General features: G+C 46.1%; 1 protein-coding gene across 1 annotated transcript in view; it reads left to right on the top strand.

Annotated features, from left to right (window-relative positions):
- Positions 1-18,999, top strand: part of LOC309853271 (uncharacterized protein) — a gene marked incomplete at its 5' end in the record, with an annotated part of 168,954 nt that overhangs the window by 51,873 nt on the left and 98,082 nt on the right. The window contains one exon of the mRNA XM_082711112.1: positions 13,361-13,445. Within this exon, the coding sequence (XP_082567238.1) occupies positions 13,361-13,445 (85 nt within the window). The remainder of the gene's footprint in view (positions 1-13,360; positions 13,446-18,999) is intronic.

The raw sequence follows: 18,999 nt of genomic DNA, 5'->3' as shown, positions 1-18,999 counted from the left end.
GGGTACTGCAGGGACATGGCAAGAAAAGACACGGAATCAAATGTCAGTCTTCCTTCAATTCACTTTTAAGCCTTCTGATTATATCTAAGAGAGAGGGCTATTTGGTACAAATATATCTTTAACACTTGCCTCTCTTACATCTGGTAACCTCCTTTGATTAAAAAGAAGACAGCTGGCCTTGGACTCAGGACCTTCTTTAGGGGACAGTATCCAGCTGGAACTAAAAAAATTTGCCACTTTAAACAAATGATGTTTATTTTATAGTTACATTTTGTTTGTGGCAAATGCTACTGATTTCCCTTTATGGTAGTGAAACAGAGTCCCTCAATACATTTTTTTAAAAGAGTGAAATTAAGGCAAATATTAAGTAAACAAGAAGATGAGTGGTTTCAGTTTGTGGGGAAAATCCTGAAGGTGCTGTGACTAGGGCTGGAGTCGGGTGACCTCCCTATCACTGGGGGGCCCTGGAAACAAGAGGACAGTGTGCCCCCACCCCCCGCCAACACTCCCTCACTGTTCCAGAAATCAAAGTAACTCAGCACAGATTCCAAAGTACTTTAAAAATACCACTGTCTTCTTTTCTGTTTGAAAAGGAATAGATGTTCTTTGCAGAAAATTTGGAATATATAGAAAATACACACAAATATAGAGGACATAAAAAAAGGCAAAAGAAGGAAAGGAACAATCCCCTAATCTCACCAGAGAGCTAGCCCTTGCTAATGCCTTGGTTTATTTTCCATTAGTCTCTTAATATGCAAACAAACATACATTTTTTCCCTCCTTTAAACAGAACTGTGGTTACAATGCACATACAGTCTTGCAATCTGTTTTCTCTTTTTTCCGCTTATGGTATTGTGAATGTTTTCCCATATCGCAATTTTCTGTGGTGCTCAGAGTTTCATCACTGGGTTCAGATTAATCTGATACTATTAATTGAAGCTCTTTCTAGACTTTGGGGACACTCTGAGCCTGAACAAAGACCCCAGCCTGCAGGAATTGACATTCTAGGTGCATTTGGAGATGGAATGCAGTCGCTCAACCAATCCTTTGTGGTTGGAGACATAGAAGCTCCCCATTTTTTTTTTTTTTGTTTTTGTACGTAAATAATGCTGCAATCAATATTCTGGATCCTGATATCTTTTTTGCACATTTCTGTTTCCTTTGGAGAAATCCCTAGGAGTAGCATCTCTGGACATAAAAATATAGGCCTTTCAAAGTGTTGACATGTTCACTTTCCTTTTCATGTGATTATTTGCCATTTGTATATCCTTGTCAGTCAAGCGTCTTTTAATGTGTTTTGCCCGTCTTATAATTGGACTGTTTGTGTTCTGATAACTGTTGAATTTGAGGGTCCTTTATATATTCTGAATACTAGTTCTTTGTTGGATGTGTGGTTTGGCACTATTTTCTCCAGATGTGGACCTTGTCTTTTTATCCCTCTTCAAGTGGTTTTGCAGGGCCCCAAATTTAATTTTGATGAGGTCCAGTCTGTCAGTTTCTTGTACTTTTCTTTGAAGTCTAACCGTACGCATGACTTAATAATAAGCATAAGAAGACTAAGAATATGTATTTCTCGGGGACCGACTAGCCCCAAGTACTTGTTTAGGGTGGACGATACCATGCTGAGAAAAATGTATGGTTCTTGCCCATACAGAGTTAGGTAGTAAAAATGTAATTTTTGATATGTAGTAATACATATCATTTAATATATAGTATATTATTTATAGTATCAGTACAGTATGGTATTATATACAATATATTTTTATAGTATATTATTTAATATATAGTAATTATATAATTGTGCTGGGTGGAAAAAGTCTTCAAGGGTAAGAGGAGGTATTCCAAGAAGGTGAAATAGATGGCAAAGACCACTTCCCTGAAGAAGGATGGTATGTGTGGAATGAAGAGAATGAGAAGCTATTGGCCAGTTGGAGAGAAAGGAGCAGACCCAGGGCTCAGTCTTGGAGTAGCAGGAGCTTGACGTGTTTTTTTTTTTTTTTCCAATTTATTTATTTTCAGAAAAACAGTATTCATTATTTTTTCACCACACACAGTCCTCCATGCAATCCGTGCCCTCTATAATACCCACCACCTGGTACCCTGACCTCCCACCCCCCCGCCACTTCAAACCCCTCATATTGTTTTTCAGAGTCCATAGTCTCTCATGGTTCACCTCCCCTTCCAATTTACCCCAACACCCTTCTCCTCTCGAACACCCCTTGTCCTCCATGATATTTGTTATGCTCCACAAATAAGTGAAGCCATATGATAATTGACTCTCTCTGCTTGACTTATTTCACTCAGCATAATCTCTTCCAGTCCCGTCCATGTTGCTACAAAAGTTGGGTATTCATCCTTTCTGATGGAGGCATAATACTCCATAGTGTATATGGACCACATCTTCCTTATCCATTCGTCCATTGAAGGGCATTTTGGTTCTTTCCATAGTTTGGCGACCGTGGCCATTGCTGCTATAAACATTGGGGTACAGATGGCCCTTCTTTTCACGACATCTGTATCTTTGGGGTAAATACCCAGGAGTGCAATTGCAGGGTCATAGGGAAGTTCTATTTTTAATTTCTTGAGGTATCTCCACACTGTTCTCCAAAGTGGCTGCACCAACTTGCATTCCCACCAACAGTGTAAGAGGGTTCCCCTTTTTCCACATCCTCTCCAACACATGTTGTTTCCTGTTTTGTTAATTTTGGCCATTCTAACTGGTGTAAGGTGATATCTCAATGTGGTTTTAATTTGAATCTCCCTGAGGGCTAATGATGATGAACATTTTTTCATGTGTCTGATAGCCATTTGTATGTCTTGATTGGAGAAGTGTCTGTTCATATCTTCTTCCCATTTTTTGATATGTTTGCCTGGTTCGTGTGTGTTGAGTTTGAGGAGTTCATTATAGATCCTGGATATCAACCTTTTGTCTGTACTGTCATTTGCAAATATCTTCTCCCATTCCTTGGGTTGCCTCTTTGTTTTCTTGACTGTTTCCTTTGCTGTGCAGAAGCTTTTAATTTTGATGAAGTCCCAAAAGTTCATCTTCGCTTTTGTTTCCTTTGCCTTTGGAGACATATCTTGAAAGAAGTTGCTGTGGCTGATATCGAAGAGATTACTGCCTATGTTCTCCTCTAGGATTCTGATGGATTCCTGTCTCACGTTGAGGTCTTTTATCCATTTCGAGTTTATCTTTGTGTACGGTGTAAGAGAATGGTCGAGTTTCATTCTTCTACATATAGTGGTCCATTTTTCCCAGCACCATTTATTGAAGAGACCGTCTTTTTTCCACTGTATATTTTTTCCTGTTTTGTCAAAGATTAATTGACCATAGAGTTGAGGGTCCATATCTGGGCTCTCTACTCTGTTCTACTGGTCTATGTGTCTGTTTTTATGCCAGTACCATGCTGTCTTGGTGATCACAGCTTTGTAATAAAGCTTGAAATCAGGTAACGTGATGCCCCCAGCTTTATTTTTGTTTTTCAACATTTCCTAGAAGTCCTAGCAACAGCAATCAGACAACAAAGAGAAATAAAAGGTATCCAAATTGTTAATAAAGAAGTCAAACTCTCTCTCTTCGCAGATGACATGATTCTTTATATGGAAAACCCAAAAGACTCCACCCCCAAACTACTAGAACTCATACAGCAATTCAGCAACATGGCAGGATACAAAGTCAATGTGCAGAAATCAGTGGCTTTCTTATACACTAAGAATGAAAATACAGAAAGGGAAATTAGAGAATCGATTCCATTTACTATAGCACCAAGAACCATAAGATACCTGGGAATAAACCTAACCAAAGAGGTAAAGGATCTGTACTCGAGGAACTACAGAACACTCATGAAAGAAATTGAAGAAGACACAAAAAGATGGAAGACCATTCCATGCTCTTGGATCGGAAGAATAAACATTGTTAAGGAGCTTGACGTGTTTAAGGGCTGAAAGGCCAGGGGAGGAGAGCCCAGCAGACATGGCCATTGGGAGGCAGGCCAGGCAGGTGTGCCCCGTAGGCCTTGGAGGGGGTTGGGACTTTATCTCGACACCAGTGGGAGCCAATGTAAGGTTGCTTGGGTTGAAGGTCCTTGCAAGCCATTTACTGAACTTTGGGAAGAGCAATATCGTATTCCTTGTTTTTGCAGAAATCTCAAGTCTGCATTCATATGAATAAGCAGACACTGAGATTAGTTGTTGACTTTATTTACAGATCCTGAGGTCTAGAATCTACTGCAGTAAAAAAAAAAAAAATCATTTTAGAAACTTCCACTTTATGTCTAGGATATGCAAAATGGCCTATAAATTATGAGGGAGATACAGTGACCCAAAGGAAAATGAAAACAGCTCTGGCCCCCTCTGATAAGTTGGATGACATTAAGGATTGCCAGGGGCCTGAGGTCTGTTGGGCATAGGAACTGGGGGTGGACTGCCTCTGTTCCTTATGCATGAAGTGGGGGCTGGGGCCTGGCCGTGACTGACTGACTGGCTCCGATGAGGCTTGGAAGTGTACGGGGTTCCCGGGTCTTTGTGGGGTCACCTCAAATTTGCTTCTGCATGTAGGGACCATTTCTTAGCACCTTGGACTCAGCAAAATTCTGGAAATGCTCGTTCCCTGGGAAATGGATCACTTTTCTCCATTTTGTTTGCTGGGCTAGTAGGAGTCTTAGGGCTGTGTTGAGACAAAAGGACAAGATTAAAGAATATAAGGGACTCCCAAGGGGCACCCGGTTGCCTTAGTCGGTGGAGCATGCAACTTCCCGTCTTAGGGTTGTAAGTTCGAGCCCCATGTTGGGTGTGGAGATGCCTTAAAAATAAAATCTTAAAAAAAAAAAAAATAAAGGGCTCTCAAGGCATTCTGTGTACCCAGAATTCTCATTTGTAATGCCTATGGGACACACATGCCCCATGTGACTACTCCTTAGTGGCACTGGCCCTTAACCTGGACCTGTTGCCTAACCGATGAGGTGAGGAAGGCATCTCCGTGGCACAGAGTGTGTTTGGGACTCTGACAGTGTCCCCAAAGGTGCGTATTGGAAAATGGGGGCTAAATATTTCAACAGTGGTTTCGTGCTGCCCTGGGATGTCCTCGGGACTGTGCGAGGCCCCCACAGCATTCTCACCAGCTTCTGTGGCTCCCGCCCCCTCCCTGGGGAGAAGACGGCTGTTGGAACGTGCGTGAGCTCCTCGGAGGCCGTCCACCCACCGAGCTGGCTCTCTGTGGGGGCGGGAGGGAGTAGGCCAGTTGTAACACCAGCTGTCAGCACACAAACTGCTTAATTCCAAAGCCACGCCACAGGCAGAATTGAAAACACCACACTTGAGTTAAAGTAAGCTCAGGAAACAAAGAGAGGAATTTCTGACACACAACAGAGGGACAGCGGGTAGGAGGGACCCAGGAGCCCTAGAAGGGGTTCTGTCTTGGCGACACCCGGGAAGCCTCTCAGACAAACCAGGTAACCCTTCGCCATTTGCCCACCGCCATCTTAGAATGACCGGTGTCCGTGGGTGCTCTGAGTCGTCTTTCCCCTTGCTGGTCTGACATGTGAAATGGGGCAGATTGTGGACCTAAGGAGGGTGCAGACCCACCTTTCTTTCAACTGTGTAGAAGATCTGAGAGGGTGGGCAAGAGAAGAATGCTTATGCCCTCCCTGCCTGCCTTCCCCTACGAGGGACAGGCTTCTCGTCCCTCTGCATCTCGAGGACTCAGCCCTGCCCGTGGTTAGGATGTTCAGTACGCAGCTCCAAGCAAAGGGGACTGGGAAGCACTTAGATAGACCACTTGACCATTCTATATATTTTAAAAGTAGACACAGCTTCAAATGAAATGCAAAACAGCAGTTCTGGGTGGTGGCAGTCCCTTTCCCGGTCACGGTATTTAGGATGTGTCTGAAATACCTAATGGGGAGGGAGCCTTGAGTCCTTGAGTCTCCAGTGGAACTGGAGAGTTTCCTTTCATCCGCTGGGGGGGAGCGTGGGCCACAGCCCGTGGCACCATACCTTCTTGTCCATAATAAATTTCCCCCACCCTGTGCTCCTTTTGACACTTGACATTATTCCTTGGGCAGGTCCCTGTCACTTTACCATCCACGTTCATTCCATGGGCATTTGTAGGTGCCTCGCCTTGGTTCCCGGGAAGACCAGAAGTAAGACACAGTTTCATTTACTTATTTTCCCTGCTTCTCCTTTCCCCTCCACTGGGTGGGGCTGTGCCCATCTTGAGGGCACAGGTGATGTCTTATTCATCTATGTATCCCCTGGGCAAAATAGAGCACCTGGCCCTACGTGGGTACCTGGCAGACCCTGAGTTGGAAATGGCATCAGGAAGGCTGACCTTACTTCTCTCCTTCTTTGCTCTGTTGTCGTCTTGGACTCAACATCCACTCCTTCAGCCAGCCCGTTCCGAGCGCGTTGCCAGATGCTGGGGCTAGGTGATGCGGTGAAATCAGATGTGTGTCTCTCTCCTCACCGTAGGTGGGATGTCTGGCTGTCTGGGCCACTCAGCAGGTGTGGCCTGCTAAGTCCCCCAGATATGGAAGGAGAGGTGGTGAGATGGAGACTTCGGATCCCTGCCCCTCCCGAAAGGAGACGGTAGGCTTCTAGATTTCCAAACACTGGGCGGATCCAGGGTATATCCAGTTTACTAGTCAGGAAAGCCTCTAATGGGTGAGCCAAATGCTCAGATCTTTCACTGAAGAGTTTAGTTTAGCTGAGGGATTCATAGGTGGGCACAGCCATTGCTCCCAAGGAAAGCTGAGTTATAATGCCAGGGTTAAAGCAAACTTCCGACATGTCTCCTGCTCTAGTTCCTCAGCCATAGATGGGTCTCCATGGGGTGTCTATCAGGGACCAAAGCAGACTTCTGAACCCACCCTTGATCTCCCCTTTTTTCCTGATGCTATCCCTGGGAAGCATGGCAGGAGGTAGGAATAAAGCATAGGGATGTGGAGCTGGGGAAGGTGAGCACATCATATTCTAGAGTTTATGGGACTTTCAACCTGTCCTCAGGGAGGATTCTAGAAGCACCCTGAGGCAACCCTCCAGCCTTGGCACCCCAAGACCTGTTCCTGGCCCGGACAGGGGTTTGCTCCCCGAGGTCCCTGTCCCCAGCCCTCTTGGCCATGTGGCCATGAGGCTTAGGCTCTGAGCTTCCTTCCCCTCTCCCCAAGGAGCTGCTTCCAGGAATTCTCACCTTCTCCAAACCACTAGGGGAAGCCCCTTCTTGCCTCCTCTGACTCGATTACATTGCTTCTTCTTTGAAGCTCAAAACAGAGAAGTACACTGAGGAGGAGAACTTATTTTTTCTCTCTTCACTCTGGAAGCCAGCCTTGATCCGAATGTTCCTATAGCAACATTAATTCTCCCAAGTTGCACCTGCTGTATGATAAGTGATATATATAGAAGGCCCAGTGGGGTCCAAGTACCCCATATGTGCAAGCGAATGAGTTAATGCTGCCTTGAGAATTAGCAATGTTCTGCTTCCTGATTTTCTTGCTTTCAAGCTACAGCCCGTGTTTGCTGGGCACGCTGGATGTGGGGTTTGGGGAGCAGTAGGTGTGGGTGCATTTCTGGCAGGGACCCACCTCCACGGCAGAGGGAAGGGCGTTTGCAGAATGTTTGAGTCTCGAGATGGAAATAGACTTGGGGATGCCAGTGTCCTTCCTAGTCACCACTGAATGATTCCTCGAGCTCAGCTCTGGCTGCCTTGGCCTCCACACTTCTCTGACGGCAAAATTCCGCAGCACAGGCTTTGTGAAGAGTGTGGGAAGGATCCCAGGATGACGTGCTGGCAGACGGGGGCCAGCCGGGGCCGGCGTCTGATGCTGCCTGAGTCCTGGGGGTGGGGTTGGGGGGAGACATAGGCAATCCTGGGCCAGGGTTTGTGCCTCTTGGTGCAAAATGTAGATTGCTTGGCTCTGGGAAGGTTTGGGCCCTTTGTGGGTCTTTGGGTTATTGTGTATATTGGGTAGGATATATGCAGTGTGAGTAAGGGCGTTAATGGCCATGGGACACCCGGGTGCCTCAGTCAGTTGAACATTTGACTCTTGATTTTGGCTCAGGTCATGATCTCAAGGTCATGAGATTGAGCCCTGCATTGGGGGTCCGAGCTGGGCATGGAGCGTGCTTAAGATTCTCTTTCTCTCTCTCCCTCTGCCCCCTAATCTGCCTTGCTCCCTAACCTGGAGCCCACAGTTTGTCTTTTGCATAGAGGCTAATCCTCTGCTGGTAAGATGCCAAGGGTAGGATGAGACCTTCTGAGGCAAATGGTGAGATGCTCCAGCACCCTGTGTAGCTGGTGGCCTGTCTGCTCCAGAGCCCTGGGGTACATGGCTCTGTCAGCTGTCCCACATTGCCCCTACCCCCATGGCTCTCAAGAAGCCTTGGCCATCACTGGGGGCTTCAGGCCACGGCTGCATCCCAGGCTAGAACTTAGAATGCCGTCAACAGGCAGACAGCATTGCCCTGCTGGTTGCTGCCCAGTGGGGACTTGGGAGTTTTTCAAGAGTTACCTTGAAACCAGACGGTGAAGAGTCCAACTCATTTCTGGCTGTTTCTGTTTCCTGCATTTAATGAAAGGCCTTTTTCTACTCTGCCCTCAGCCCCCAGATACCCTGAAGGGGTATAAAACTCAATAGACACAGAGATTAAAAAAAAAAAAAAAACCAACCTGTAAAAGTTCTTGGTTCTGAACCTTCTTTTATGGCCCCGTTTGGGAGTGTTCCTGGGAGGCTGTTTTGGGACATGAAATGGTCCATTTGTCCCGTTGTAAAGCCGAGGATGCCCTGTCCTCCCAGAGGACCTGTGCCTCTAGTCCTACCGCCCAGCAGAGGGCCGGGCACAGCCATGGGGAACCTGCCACGGATTCCCTAGGGCAGGCATCCCTACGATCGATGTGCAGCAGTGAGGAGCGTGTCGGGCTGTGCTAGGGCTCCGGAGCCCGGGCTGGGCACTCTGCATGAATTAGCACCCACCCAGGGGCCAGCCCCCAGCATCGCTGTGTGTGCCCCATCTCCCACCCTGGAGGCACAACCCCTGGAGACATATGCCCGTGCCAAGAAGCCCCCAACCCGGAGCAGACGCGTGGGGCTGTTCACCACGTCTGTCCTGCTGACTCTGGCACCAAGGTGCAGAACCTGCTGGAAAAGACGTGGCTCAGCTCAGAGGTCTCAAGGCATGGTGAGCAAGCTCAGTGGTTGGGATGGTGGCCAGGTATGGGCCGAAGCTCTTCTATCCCTCGCTTCTCTTTTCCCTTCCTCCCAATGACCAACCACCTGGCCAGGATTCACCTCATGGAAGGGATGGTGAGGCAGAATGCAAGAAATTGCAAGTTGGTTCCTAATTTTGGGGGTTCAGAGGTATAGCGGTTTGCTCAGGCTGCTTTAACAAAATCCCACAGACTGGGGGTTTGTGAATCTATTGTTCACAGTCCTTGGGGCTGGAAGTCCGGGGTGAAGGTGTTGGCAGGGGGTGACTTCTTCAGCGACCTCTCTCTTTAGCGTGTAGGTCAGTGGCTGTCCTCACGTGGTCTTCTCTCTATGCATGTCTGTGTCCTGATTTCTTCTTATAAGGACAGCCGTCACATTGGATTAAGGCCCACCATTAAGAACTCATTATAATGGGGTGCCTGGGTGGCTCAGTGGGTTAAAGCCTCTGCCTTCGGTTCGGGTCGTGGTCCCAGGGTCCTGGGATTGAGCCCCGCATCGGGCTCTCTGCTCAGCATGGAGCCTGCTTCCCTTCCTCTCTCTCTGCCTGCCTCTCTGCCTACTTGTGATCTGTCAAAAAATAAATAAAATAAAAAAAAAAAACCCTCATTGTAATAACCTCTTTAAGGACCCTATCTCCAAATATGGTCACACTGGGAGGTGCCAGATGCTGGGACTTAAACATGAGAATTTTGGGGACATGCAATTCAGCTCAATATTCCTTAAGTTTGATTAGTGTAGCTTCTTAAGAAAACCATACAACAACATTGCAGACCCTCAGTAGTAACTTAAATTATTTTTTTTGCGGCAATATTTATTATTATAACATTACAAGATTTAGTGACATTTATTTAGTGACATTTATTGACATTTATTGACATTTAGTGCCTGCCTTGGGCCAGGCACCGTGTGAAGTGCTTTCCCCACTCAATGGATAAAGATCATAATATTCTTGATTCCACATCTTAGAGAAGTAGGTTAAACTCCATATGCTTATAACTTATAGACAACTCATATACAAGTTAAATACAAACAAAATGATAAAACCAATGAAATTCAAAATAGTGACATTCACTTAATGGAAAGGATGATGTTGTTTTGCTGACGCTAAATCACAACTTGCAACATTGGTCTAGAACTGACCCATATAACCCAGGTTCTTTGCAGATGGGCACGCTTACATGTCTTGGCAGTGGGGTAGGCTGGGAGCAGGGTTGGCTGAACTTTCCCACCATATTTCATCTGTTTGAACCATCACTGGTGCCAGGACAGGGATTCCTTCTTTTCTGGACCCCTTTCTTCCCTTCCCTCCCTCATTCCTTTTTGAAGAACCAACAAAGAGCAGATACGTGATTCGCCTAACAACACATGAAAGTTATGCTTTAAGATCTGCCAAGATTAAGAAGAAAGGTTCACTGTGATGGTCTGAATAGTCTGAGCTATCTAAAATCTCAAACTAATACAGCATCTGGAAGATCTGACCCTGTCCCACACCCCAGCATGGGGTGTGGATCCAGAGGGAGGGAGTAGGATGGAAAGAAACCAAGAGAGCTGTAGCAGATCACAGAAACCAGAGAGTGACGATAGCAGGCGTCCAGCTGGGGGATTGAGAGGTGACTCAGTGGAGAGCAGCGTGGACATGTTATATGCTATGCCCTGCATTCTCCTGATGGGTCCCAGGTCAATCTGTCACAGCACACGCCCCCTTCCCCCAAACCGAGGTCGGAGTCTCTCAGGGCTTGCATACCCATGAACAGAATTCTAGAATTTCAGTTGACCTTCCCTCAGCTGCAGTGCTCCCTCAGCCTCCTTCAATCTTTGATGACGGCAGAAGTGTGCTTTGATACCCACAGGATGCAAAACATGAAACCTGTCATGGAAATCACACGGTGGTTGGCCACCTACCTGATCCAGAACACGTTTACACTCATTGTGTCTTTTAGATGGATTTTCACCAATGTAAAATAGTAAAATAAATAAATAAATAAATAAATAAATACAATACAATAAATTAAAAATTACCCCAAGCAGTTGTGGACCCCCTGAGGATATATTCATGGGCCCCCATTTGAAAGTCTTAGAGTCTGTCCAAAGGAGGACAGAGTGCTTCCTGAAGGAGCGCTAGCCCTAAGGCAGAGGAAGTGGATTTTAATTCCATGGTGCTATTCACTGGCTTGCGTGATTTTAAGGTAGAGACTTCATTCCTCCAGACTTCCGTCTTCTGAAAAATGGTGTATTCACAAGAACCGTGGTGGGGGCCAAATGTGACCATAAGGACATCCTAAAGACATAGTGTGCCTTTGTCAGCCAGGGTGGCCTGCCCACCTGGAAGGTGTGGTGCATGGTACTAGTGGAGGGGACAGCAGGTGCCCAGGGTCTGGGGCTGATTTTCCTGGTCCCAGGGTCTGGGTGTGGGGGCAGCTGGGAGGGTGTTGAAGGTGCAACCCTGTTAGGGGTAACCTGCTTGGTAAAAAGGGAGGGGGTGGTTGGAACCCACTTCAACTATGATGTTTGACTCAAAGGGCAAAGGCACTGAGTGATGGCTTCTAGGAGGGCAGGACTGGTCCTGAGGCAGGGCTTGGGGGCGGGGCACAGAAATCCTGCTTTGTACTCAGAGACTCACCCCACCTCCCACCCCCAACGCCCCAAGGGCCCAGCTTTTCTGTAGAGCCCTTCCCCTGCTGGGACAACTGGGACAGAATTCCCCAACCAACGAAGGACTGAAGAAGGCTCTGGGAGTGGGTAGGCATATCTCCCTAGAGGTAACCTTCGGAGTCTCCATGAGTAGGGTAAGCAGCTTTGGTTCCCTCCAGTGCTGGAACACAGGCCAGAGCTGTGAGTCCACAAGGCTGCTTGGGCTGGAAGGGACCCTTAGTGGGAAGTCAGGTGTCTGGAGAGGGGAGAAGGCAGGCAAGATGAGGCTACAGAGGTGGGTGAAAGCCAGAGCCCCTAGGTAGGGCGGGGTCTGGCCCTCACAATAAGATGTGGCTCAATGGGTATTCTACTCCTTTTGATGTGGACAGAATAGATGTAGGTCCTGGATTAAGAGCCTGCATGGCCTCCTCTGGCCAGCATGGCTTCCTTCTCTATCTTTCTAGAACTCTGGTGGGCTCTACCTGCAGCTCCAACAAGAACCTACATGGGTACCAAGCAGGGTACCCCTAACAGGGTTGCACCTCCAACTGCCCCCCCCAGCTGCCCCCACACCCAGACCCTGGGACCAACAATGAGTCCAGCTCATTGCCTTCCACTTGGTTGTCGCTCAGCCTCCCAGGCTTTGCTAGACCCAGCTCTGAACGTGTCCATGTGCCACACGCATGCGTTTATCATATGTAAATAGGTACAGGGTGTGGGGGGGGTTGGGGTAGGAAGGCCCAGAGAAAAGGACTGGACACCTGTGCTTGGGTCAGGTATGATGGGAGGTTTTCGGGGACCAGTCTGCAGCAGGCACCGTGTGGTTAGTCCCTATAACCACAGGGGAGCTTGGACATGCCCTCCCCTTCCTGTGGAGAGTCTCTGCTCCTGCTGTGGCTGGGGCTATTATCTTATGGAGCCAGCTGGCTGGCCCGATGTATGTCCTTTGAATCAGAGCTGCAGAATGGGGTCCCCCAGCCACCCTGCTTCCCTTTCAATATGGGGTGCTCTGCGACCCAGCTTTGGACAGTTTCCAGCCTTGATGCTGCTAGGGTCTGGGGTTGACTTGGTGACTCCGGGCCAGTACCACAAATTTACTGTTATTCCTGTTTGGTAATTAACACCCTCGCTGCTTGCTCCAGCAGCAGATGGGAGAGATTTAAGGGAATATTTTAATCTGAAATCTAGCAGCACGGAGATGAGAGTGGCATGGGAGACAGGGCTGCAAGCGGCATATTTATCGTCCGAGGCTGACCGTCCACCCGAGTGAGTTCTGTTCGTCACTTCAGACGGAGAGCTCATCACTCTCCGTGTTTATGATTTCAATGCCTGTCCTTCAGCGGGGTTGCGGTGAATTAGCTCGGTGCCATTTTCTAAAATATCAGGCATTTTTATACATTAGGTAGAGTGAATGGCAAATACTTGATGTAAAGTCTGCAGTTTTACTCCATAACCAGATTGTAAAATATGAACTGAATTAATCATAACTGCGAAGACTAATGGTACGTTTTCTCTTATTTTATCTTTAGTGCCTTTCAGATCATGTTTTAAAACCTTCCACGTCTGGCGTTGGGAACGCAGCCGCGGCTTGGTGCTGGATAGCAAGAGGCAAAGGTCAGACCAGAGGCTGTACAAATATTGCGTGCTGGATTTATTGTTTTAATTAAGAGTGTGGCAGTTCATCATAAACTGTTTATGGCGTTTCTGCACAGTGCAGCATTTTGAAATCAGCTGTTTTAATGAAAACATAATGTCATATCTGTCAAAGTTCTAAATATTTTGAAAGTGAAATATGGAAACAAGAACTTTAATTCTGGGTTTACTGAGATTAGCTCATTGAATTGCTTTTAAATCCCTTAAGAGGGTCCCATCATAGGTACCACATGGTTTCGTGTAGGTGACTGGGAAGAAAAAAAATTCCAGGAGGCTCTCAAGCTGGTTATTTAATAGTGAAAATACAAGTTGAAGGTTAATGTATCGAAAAACAAAACCATTACAGTTGGCGTTGGGGTTTGAGATTAAAGATGTAATCATGGGTGTGCAGGGGGCTTGGTGCCCAGTTGTTTGGGGAGACCTGATTGTGTCGAGAGGGAGCCAAGAGCCTCCCAGGGCAGGAGAGAAATGGAGGCGCCCCTGTCCTTTTCCAGTGGTGAAGCTGCCACATCGCCGTATTTGCAACTAATTATTTATAATGACCTCAAAGATGATGAGGTTTCATGGACTTTTCAGGCTGAGCAGTTTGCAATCCTAGTAATTCCCTCTCATGGTCGCTGGGCATCTGTGTAGACATGTCAGCCATTCCCAGTTACATTTGTTAGGGAGTCGGATAAAATATTTGTCTAATCTGGAAATTGTATTTTTAGCTGTACCCTCATTGGAAACAGAAATTAAGCTTGTCATTAGATGCCGGGCCACAGGAGTTGACTGAACAGGGTAATGTATGTTACATTCTGTGCTATACTTGGTCAAGTTTCATATATATCGTATTCCACATTATTTTATTAACTTTAATATCTGCACTTCCTATTACCAGACATGCCCCTCATTCAAAGCACAGAGGCACAGTTCTCTAATCAGAAGTGACAGGCTATATACTTTCTCTCAGCCATTACTCGGTAGCCTAGAGCAAAGAACTCTGTTTCCTTGAAAATGTTTTGAATTGGGTTATTTTTATTGAAGTATTAAAGTAATTCTTCAGATTTTAGGCTATTATTTAAGTACTTTTGGGAGAATACAATAACCTCCGGATTCTATAGGCTTTGTTACTTTAACAATCTGAGCTGCTAAATGCATCTTTTTAATGCTGGTTATATAAGTGTCTCAGAACTCATCTGACCAGCGGAAGCTAAGAGCATGCAGGTAATTATAGAAAATTAGTAGGCTAAATTAGTTTAGGAAAGCACTAAAGTATAATATTTAAACTGCTTGCAAAACAGAGGCCCTGCCTGCCAGGTTTGCAGTGACAAATTCTTATTTCTCATTATTTTATCTTTGTGTTTTTTTGTAATTTGGTTGAAATAGCCAGTGGACTGTTAAGTAAGCAAGTCGAACTGGGCATAGAGTGGTATGTTCTGAGAACGGACCCATGATTCAATACAAATTCTGATTTTAGTGATATAAGAGGCAGCAACAGCAATGGACAGATTCCCACTGTGAGTGTTGGGTAGAGAAACCCATGGTTGGAAGGAACTGCCCTATTGGGGTGCTTCTTGGGTCAGAGGTCAAGCCACAAGGGCACCTTTCTGGAAGCATCTCCCTTTTACCAACAGAGAGGTGTAAAGAAGAGATGATTTACAAGTATGCCCTGAACCAGTGTGCCTGTGACACTCAGACAGGGGCACAGTCTTACCGCACTTTGCATGCCCAAGGGTGAGTGTGTCACCAGAGATTTGAGTAGGAGAACTGGATTTCACTGAGAGCTCCATACTCACCAAGCCACAGTCTTTGGCATGTTTTTTGTGGAACCCTCCCCTATACCGTTCTTCTGCTCTGCCCAGAGGGGCCAAAGAAAGGGCACCATTGGCTCAAGACCAAGTTAGCAAATGGTGGAGTTAAGACTGGAACCCCAGGTCAAAGTCAGGATACTTCCACTCTTTCATGTCATGCCATCTCCACTGAATCAGTGAGAGAGGTTCCACCTCATTTTTTCCCTTTTGTTGAGTCTCAGGGTAGTTTTGTTTGCAATCAGTCATTTCTGATGTGACCTAGAGATGATAAGGTATCAAGAAGCTTTGGGGAAGGATAGTTTGTCATACATGGCTAAGCAAAAACAAACAAACAAACAAACAAACAAACAAAACAAAAACAAAAACAAAAAAACAACCCCAAAAAACCCAGTGAGAAAAATGAGCATTAGACCTTTGGAAAAAGATCCAGACCCTGTATCCTTCTCACATATCCATTAGAAGTATCTTCCCCATGTGAAAAAACTAATTTGCTAAGTGCAAATCAAAGAACCCAGCAGGGGATCCGAGCTGCAAGGTATCCCGGGGAACTGTTGGAATTCATCTAAAAAGCAAAATTCTGACCAATAATCTAGCTGTTCTGCTGTAGGATCAAGTATATAGAACCCAGAGTTTCTGAAACTTGGTAGGAACTTACATACAGGAGATGGGGGAGGAGAGGTTAAAGCAAATACAGGAATACAGGGGGCATTAAAAGCAATGTAGTTTCCAAAGCAACTAGGTAAACATTAGATAGAACCATTTGGTGACTACTGTGGGTGCCATGGTTCTGGTCATTGATCCAGGTCATGTCCCAACATGCTAAAACACTGGTTGTGGATGTCATTTCTACTAACCTGAATGTGTGCACTCGCAGTGCACAGTTTAAAATTCATGAAGTCTTAGGGGCACTGGGTGGTTCCGTTGGTTAAGCATCTGATTTCAGTTCAGGTCTTGATCTTAGGTCCTGTGGTGGACTCTGTGTTCAGCGGGGAGTCTGCTTGTCCCTCTGCCCCTCCCTCTGCTTGTACTCTCTCTCTTTCTCAAATAAATAAATAAAATCTTTAAAAAAATTCATGAAGTCATAAATCTTTATGGTAGCCCGTTAGACTGGCATTGTTACCCCCATATCATAGATGAGGAAATGACTTTGCTGTAATCTCTTAGGCCAAGGAATCCAGTTAAGCAAAGCGTAGTTTAGTTGGAGACAAAGGGAGGAAACAGTTTTTTGGAAAAAGTGCTTGGAATGACCTTCACTATATGTTCTGCTTAGGAGCTGTCTTCCTTCTACAATGATCGATTTTCTGTGAAATCATTTGTGAGCAGTGGTAGAGACAGTGATGTCCACCAAGCATTCCTCTCCATTCTCCCCAAATTCCCAGCCTCCTTGCAAACACAGAGGGTGTGTCTTCTGCTGGGGCAAAGGGCTGCTTCCAGGTAAAAGCACAGAAGAGCCTGTGTGTGGCTCATCATGGCCTCTCTGGCTTCCTCTGCTCATAGAAACCTATGGTGAGATGTAGGCTGGACCACTAAGTCACATGGAATGTAGCACAGCTGTCCTGGGGGCCTCCCAGACTCTCAGTGGGTTTTGTGAGAGCGGGAAAGTAACATTGCTGTGTTAAACCACTGAGATTCTGGGGTTATTTGTTACAGCAGCACAAAACTATCCTATCCTGGCTGATACATCCCCCTAGGCACCTGCCTGGGCAACTTTTTCCCTCTTTCCAAAAGTGGAGGCTCTTCTTCCTCCTCCTTCTACCGGGTTGACTTCCCATCCTATTGGGTTTAGTTCAGTGATGACTGACTCCACAAAGCCATTTGTGATCTTCATATTAGGGATGTGGTATAAAAATGAATTGTATTGTTTGTGTAGATGTCATCATTGGCTCCTCCTTGTTGAAATTGACTGTAACAAGTGGTTGGAGTGTCCACTGGAGGGTAATTTATATTTATTTGAGCTGCCACCAATTCTTACTTAGTTTGCATAAACTCTCCGGGACGGAAGAGGAGTTTCCCCGGACCCTGTTTATCTTGCGAGAGTAAGATATTCTAGAGAGTGGGTCACTCCTCACGTGGACCTCCCTCCATCCCTTTTAGCGATGAATAATCAGTCATCAGGAGAGGGGATTAAAAAATAGATTTATTGCTATTTCTGAAAGTCAGAACTAGAGGATGAGTAAACACAACAGATGTATAAGAACGTAAGTAGAAACACTATTTTACAATAACATGTACTGGAGCACATTTATGTACTGGAAACTATGAAAAATAGCTCTCTTTAAATGATTTAACATTCGCTCTTCCTTATATACAGTCGAATTTCCAGCGGGAGAACAAAGATGCGCATGGCTCTCTTGGCCTTCCTGCATGAAAACCCTTCCTTAAAACCTCTGGAATGCTCCACGAGAGCCAGTGTGTGGTTTTAGCAGGATACAGGGACAGTCCTCAGGGCACACATGTATGCATGTCCTGTCTTCCTGACTCCCCTCATACATATGGGATCCTTACTTATCATGGGACCCTACGGACAGTCAAGCAAGAAAGTCATTTGGAATAAGGCTGTTAATGAGGTTCCCTTCTGGAGAAAATAAGGGAGTGTGCCTTTGCACAAGGAGATCTACATTCTGTTTCTGCAATGGTTCTTCTGTGAGAAGTCTGTGTTCAGGGTGCTTCTGGATAAGTTGTTTCTTCTGTTAATGGGCGTTAGTTGAAAAAAAAAAAATAGCTTTTGCTGATTTCACAGTGTTGGCCCTTTTTGTCCAGAAGCCGTATCAGGTGGGCCATGTGGTTGGCTGGATAGATAATACAGAAAAGGATTCTCATAAAAGGTGCTGATCTAGAGATGCCTGTATAGCTCAGTCGGTTAATTAGCTGACTCTTGATTTCAGCTCAGGTCATGATCTCAGGGTTGTGAGATCGAGCCCTGCTTGGGGCTCTGTGTTGGGCATGGAGCCTGCCTGAGATTCTCTGTCTCCCTCTCCTTCTACCCCTCCCCCCACCTCCTGATCTTAAAAAAAAAAAAAAAGGTGCTGATCTGGACATTTAGGCATACTTCAGGGTCCTTGAAAGTGGATGATATTTGTAGTGTCTTAAAAGTGGATTGGTTGGAAGGGTATTGTTTTGGGGTTGAGGAGCCTAAAGACCAGGAGGACCTGAAGCTGACAGAGTAACCTCTGGAGTGATTTGGTCCTACAAAGTATCACAATGGTGCAGAAATGAAGAGCTGACTGACAGGTCTGGTTTGGTTCACATACTGGGGATGGGCATCTTTTTTTAGAAGGGACCTCTTTTTAATGCATAAGCTGCTTGCTTTGACATCTGGGTGGACTGTGTAGTCTTCTTTAATTTGGTTGAACCCAATGACTGGAGAACATAAGGGAATAGAGTGATTTGGAATAAAAGATGAAATTGAGGACCCTGATTTCACATCCTCTGTTACAGTCTCTCTTTAACATTTGCTTTTGGGCAAGGCTTGGATGCTGGAGGTCTGGTTTTTATGACCCTTCCCCTCATCCTGTCTAACTAGCCAAACATTCTTTCCTTAAGAAAGCAACCTGAGGGGCACCTGGGTGGCTCGGTGGGTTAAAGCCTCTTCCTTTGGCTCAGGTCATGATCTCAGGGTCCTGCGATCAAGTCCCGCATTGGGCTCTCTGCTTAGTAGGGAGCCTGCTTCCCCCCCCCCTGCCTGCCTGTCTGCCTACTTGTGATCTCTGTCTGTCAAGTAA

The sequence above is a fragment of the Mustela nivalis genome (genome assembly GCF_964662115.1).
Source record: "Mustela nivalis genome assembly, chromosome: 18".
Lineage (NCBI taxonomy): Eukaryota > Metazoa > Chordata > Mammalia > Carnivora > Mustelidae > Mustela > Mustela nivalis.
This window is presented reverse-complemented; position numbering and strand designations above follow the sequence as displayed.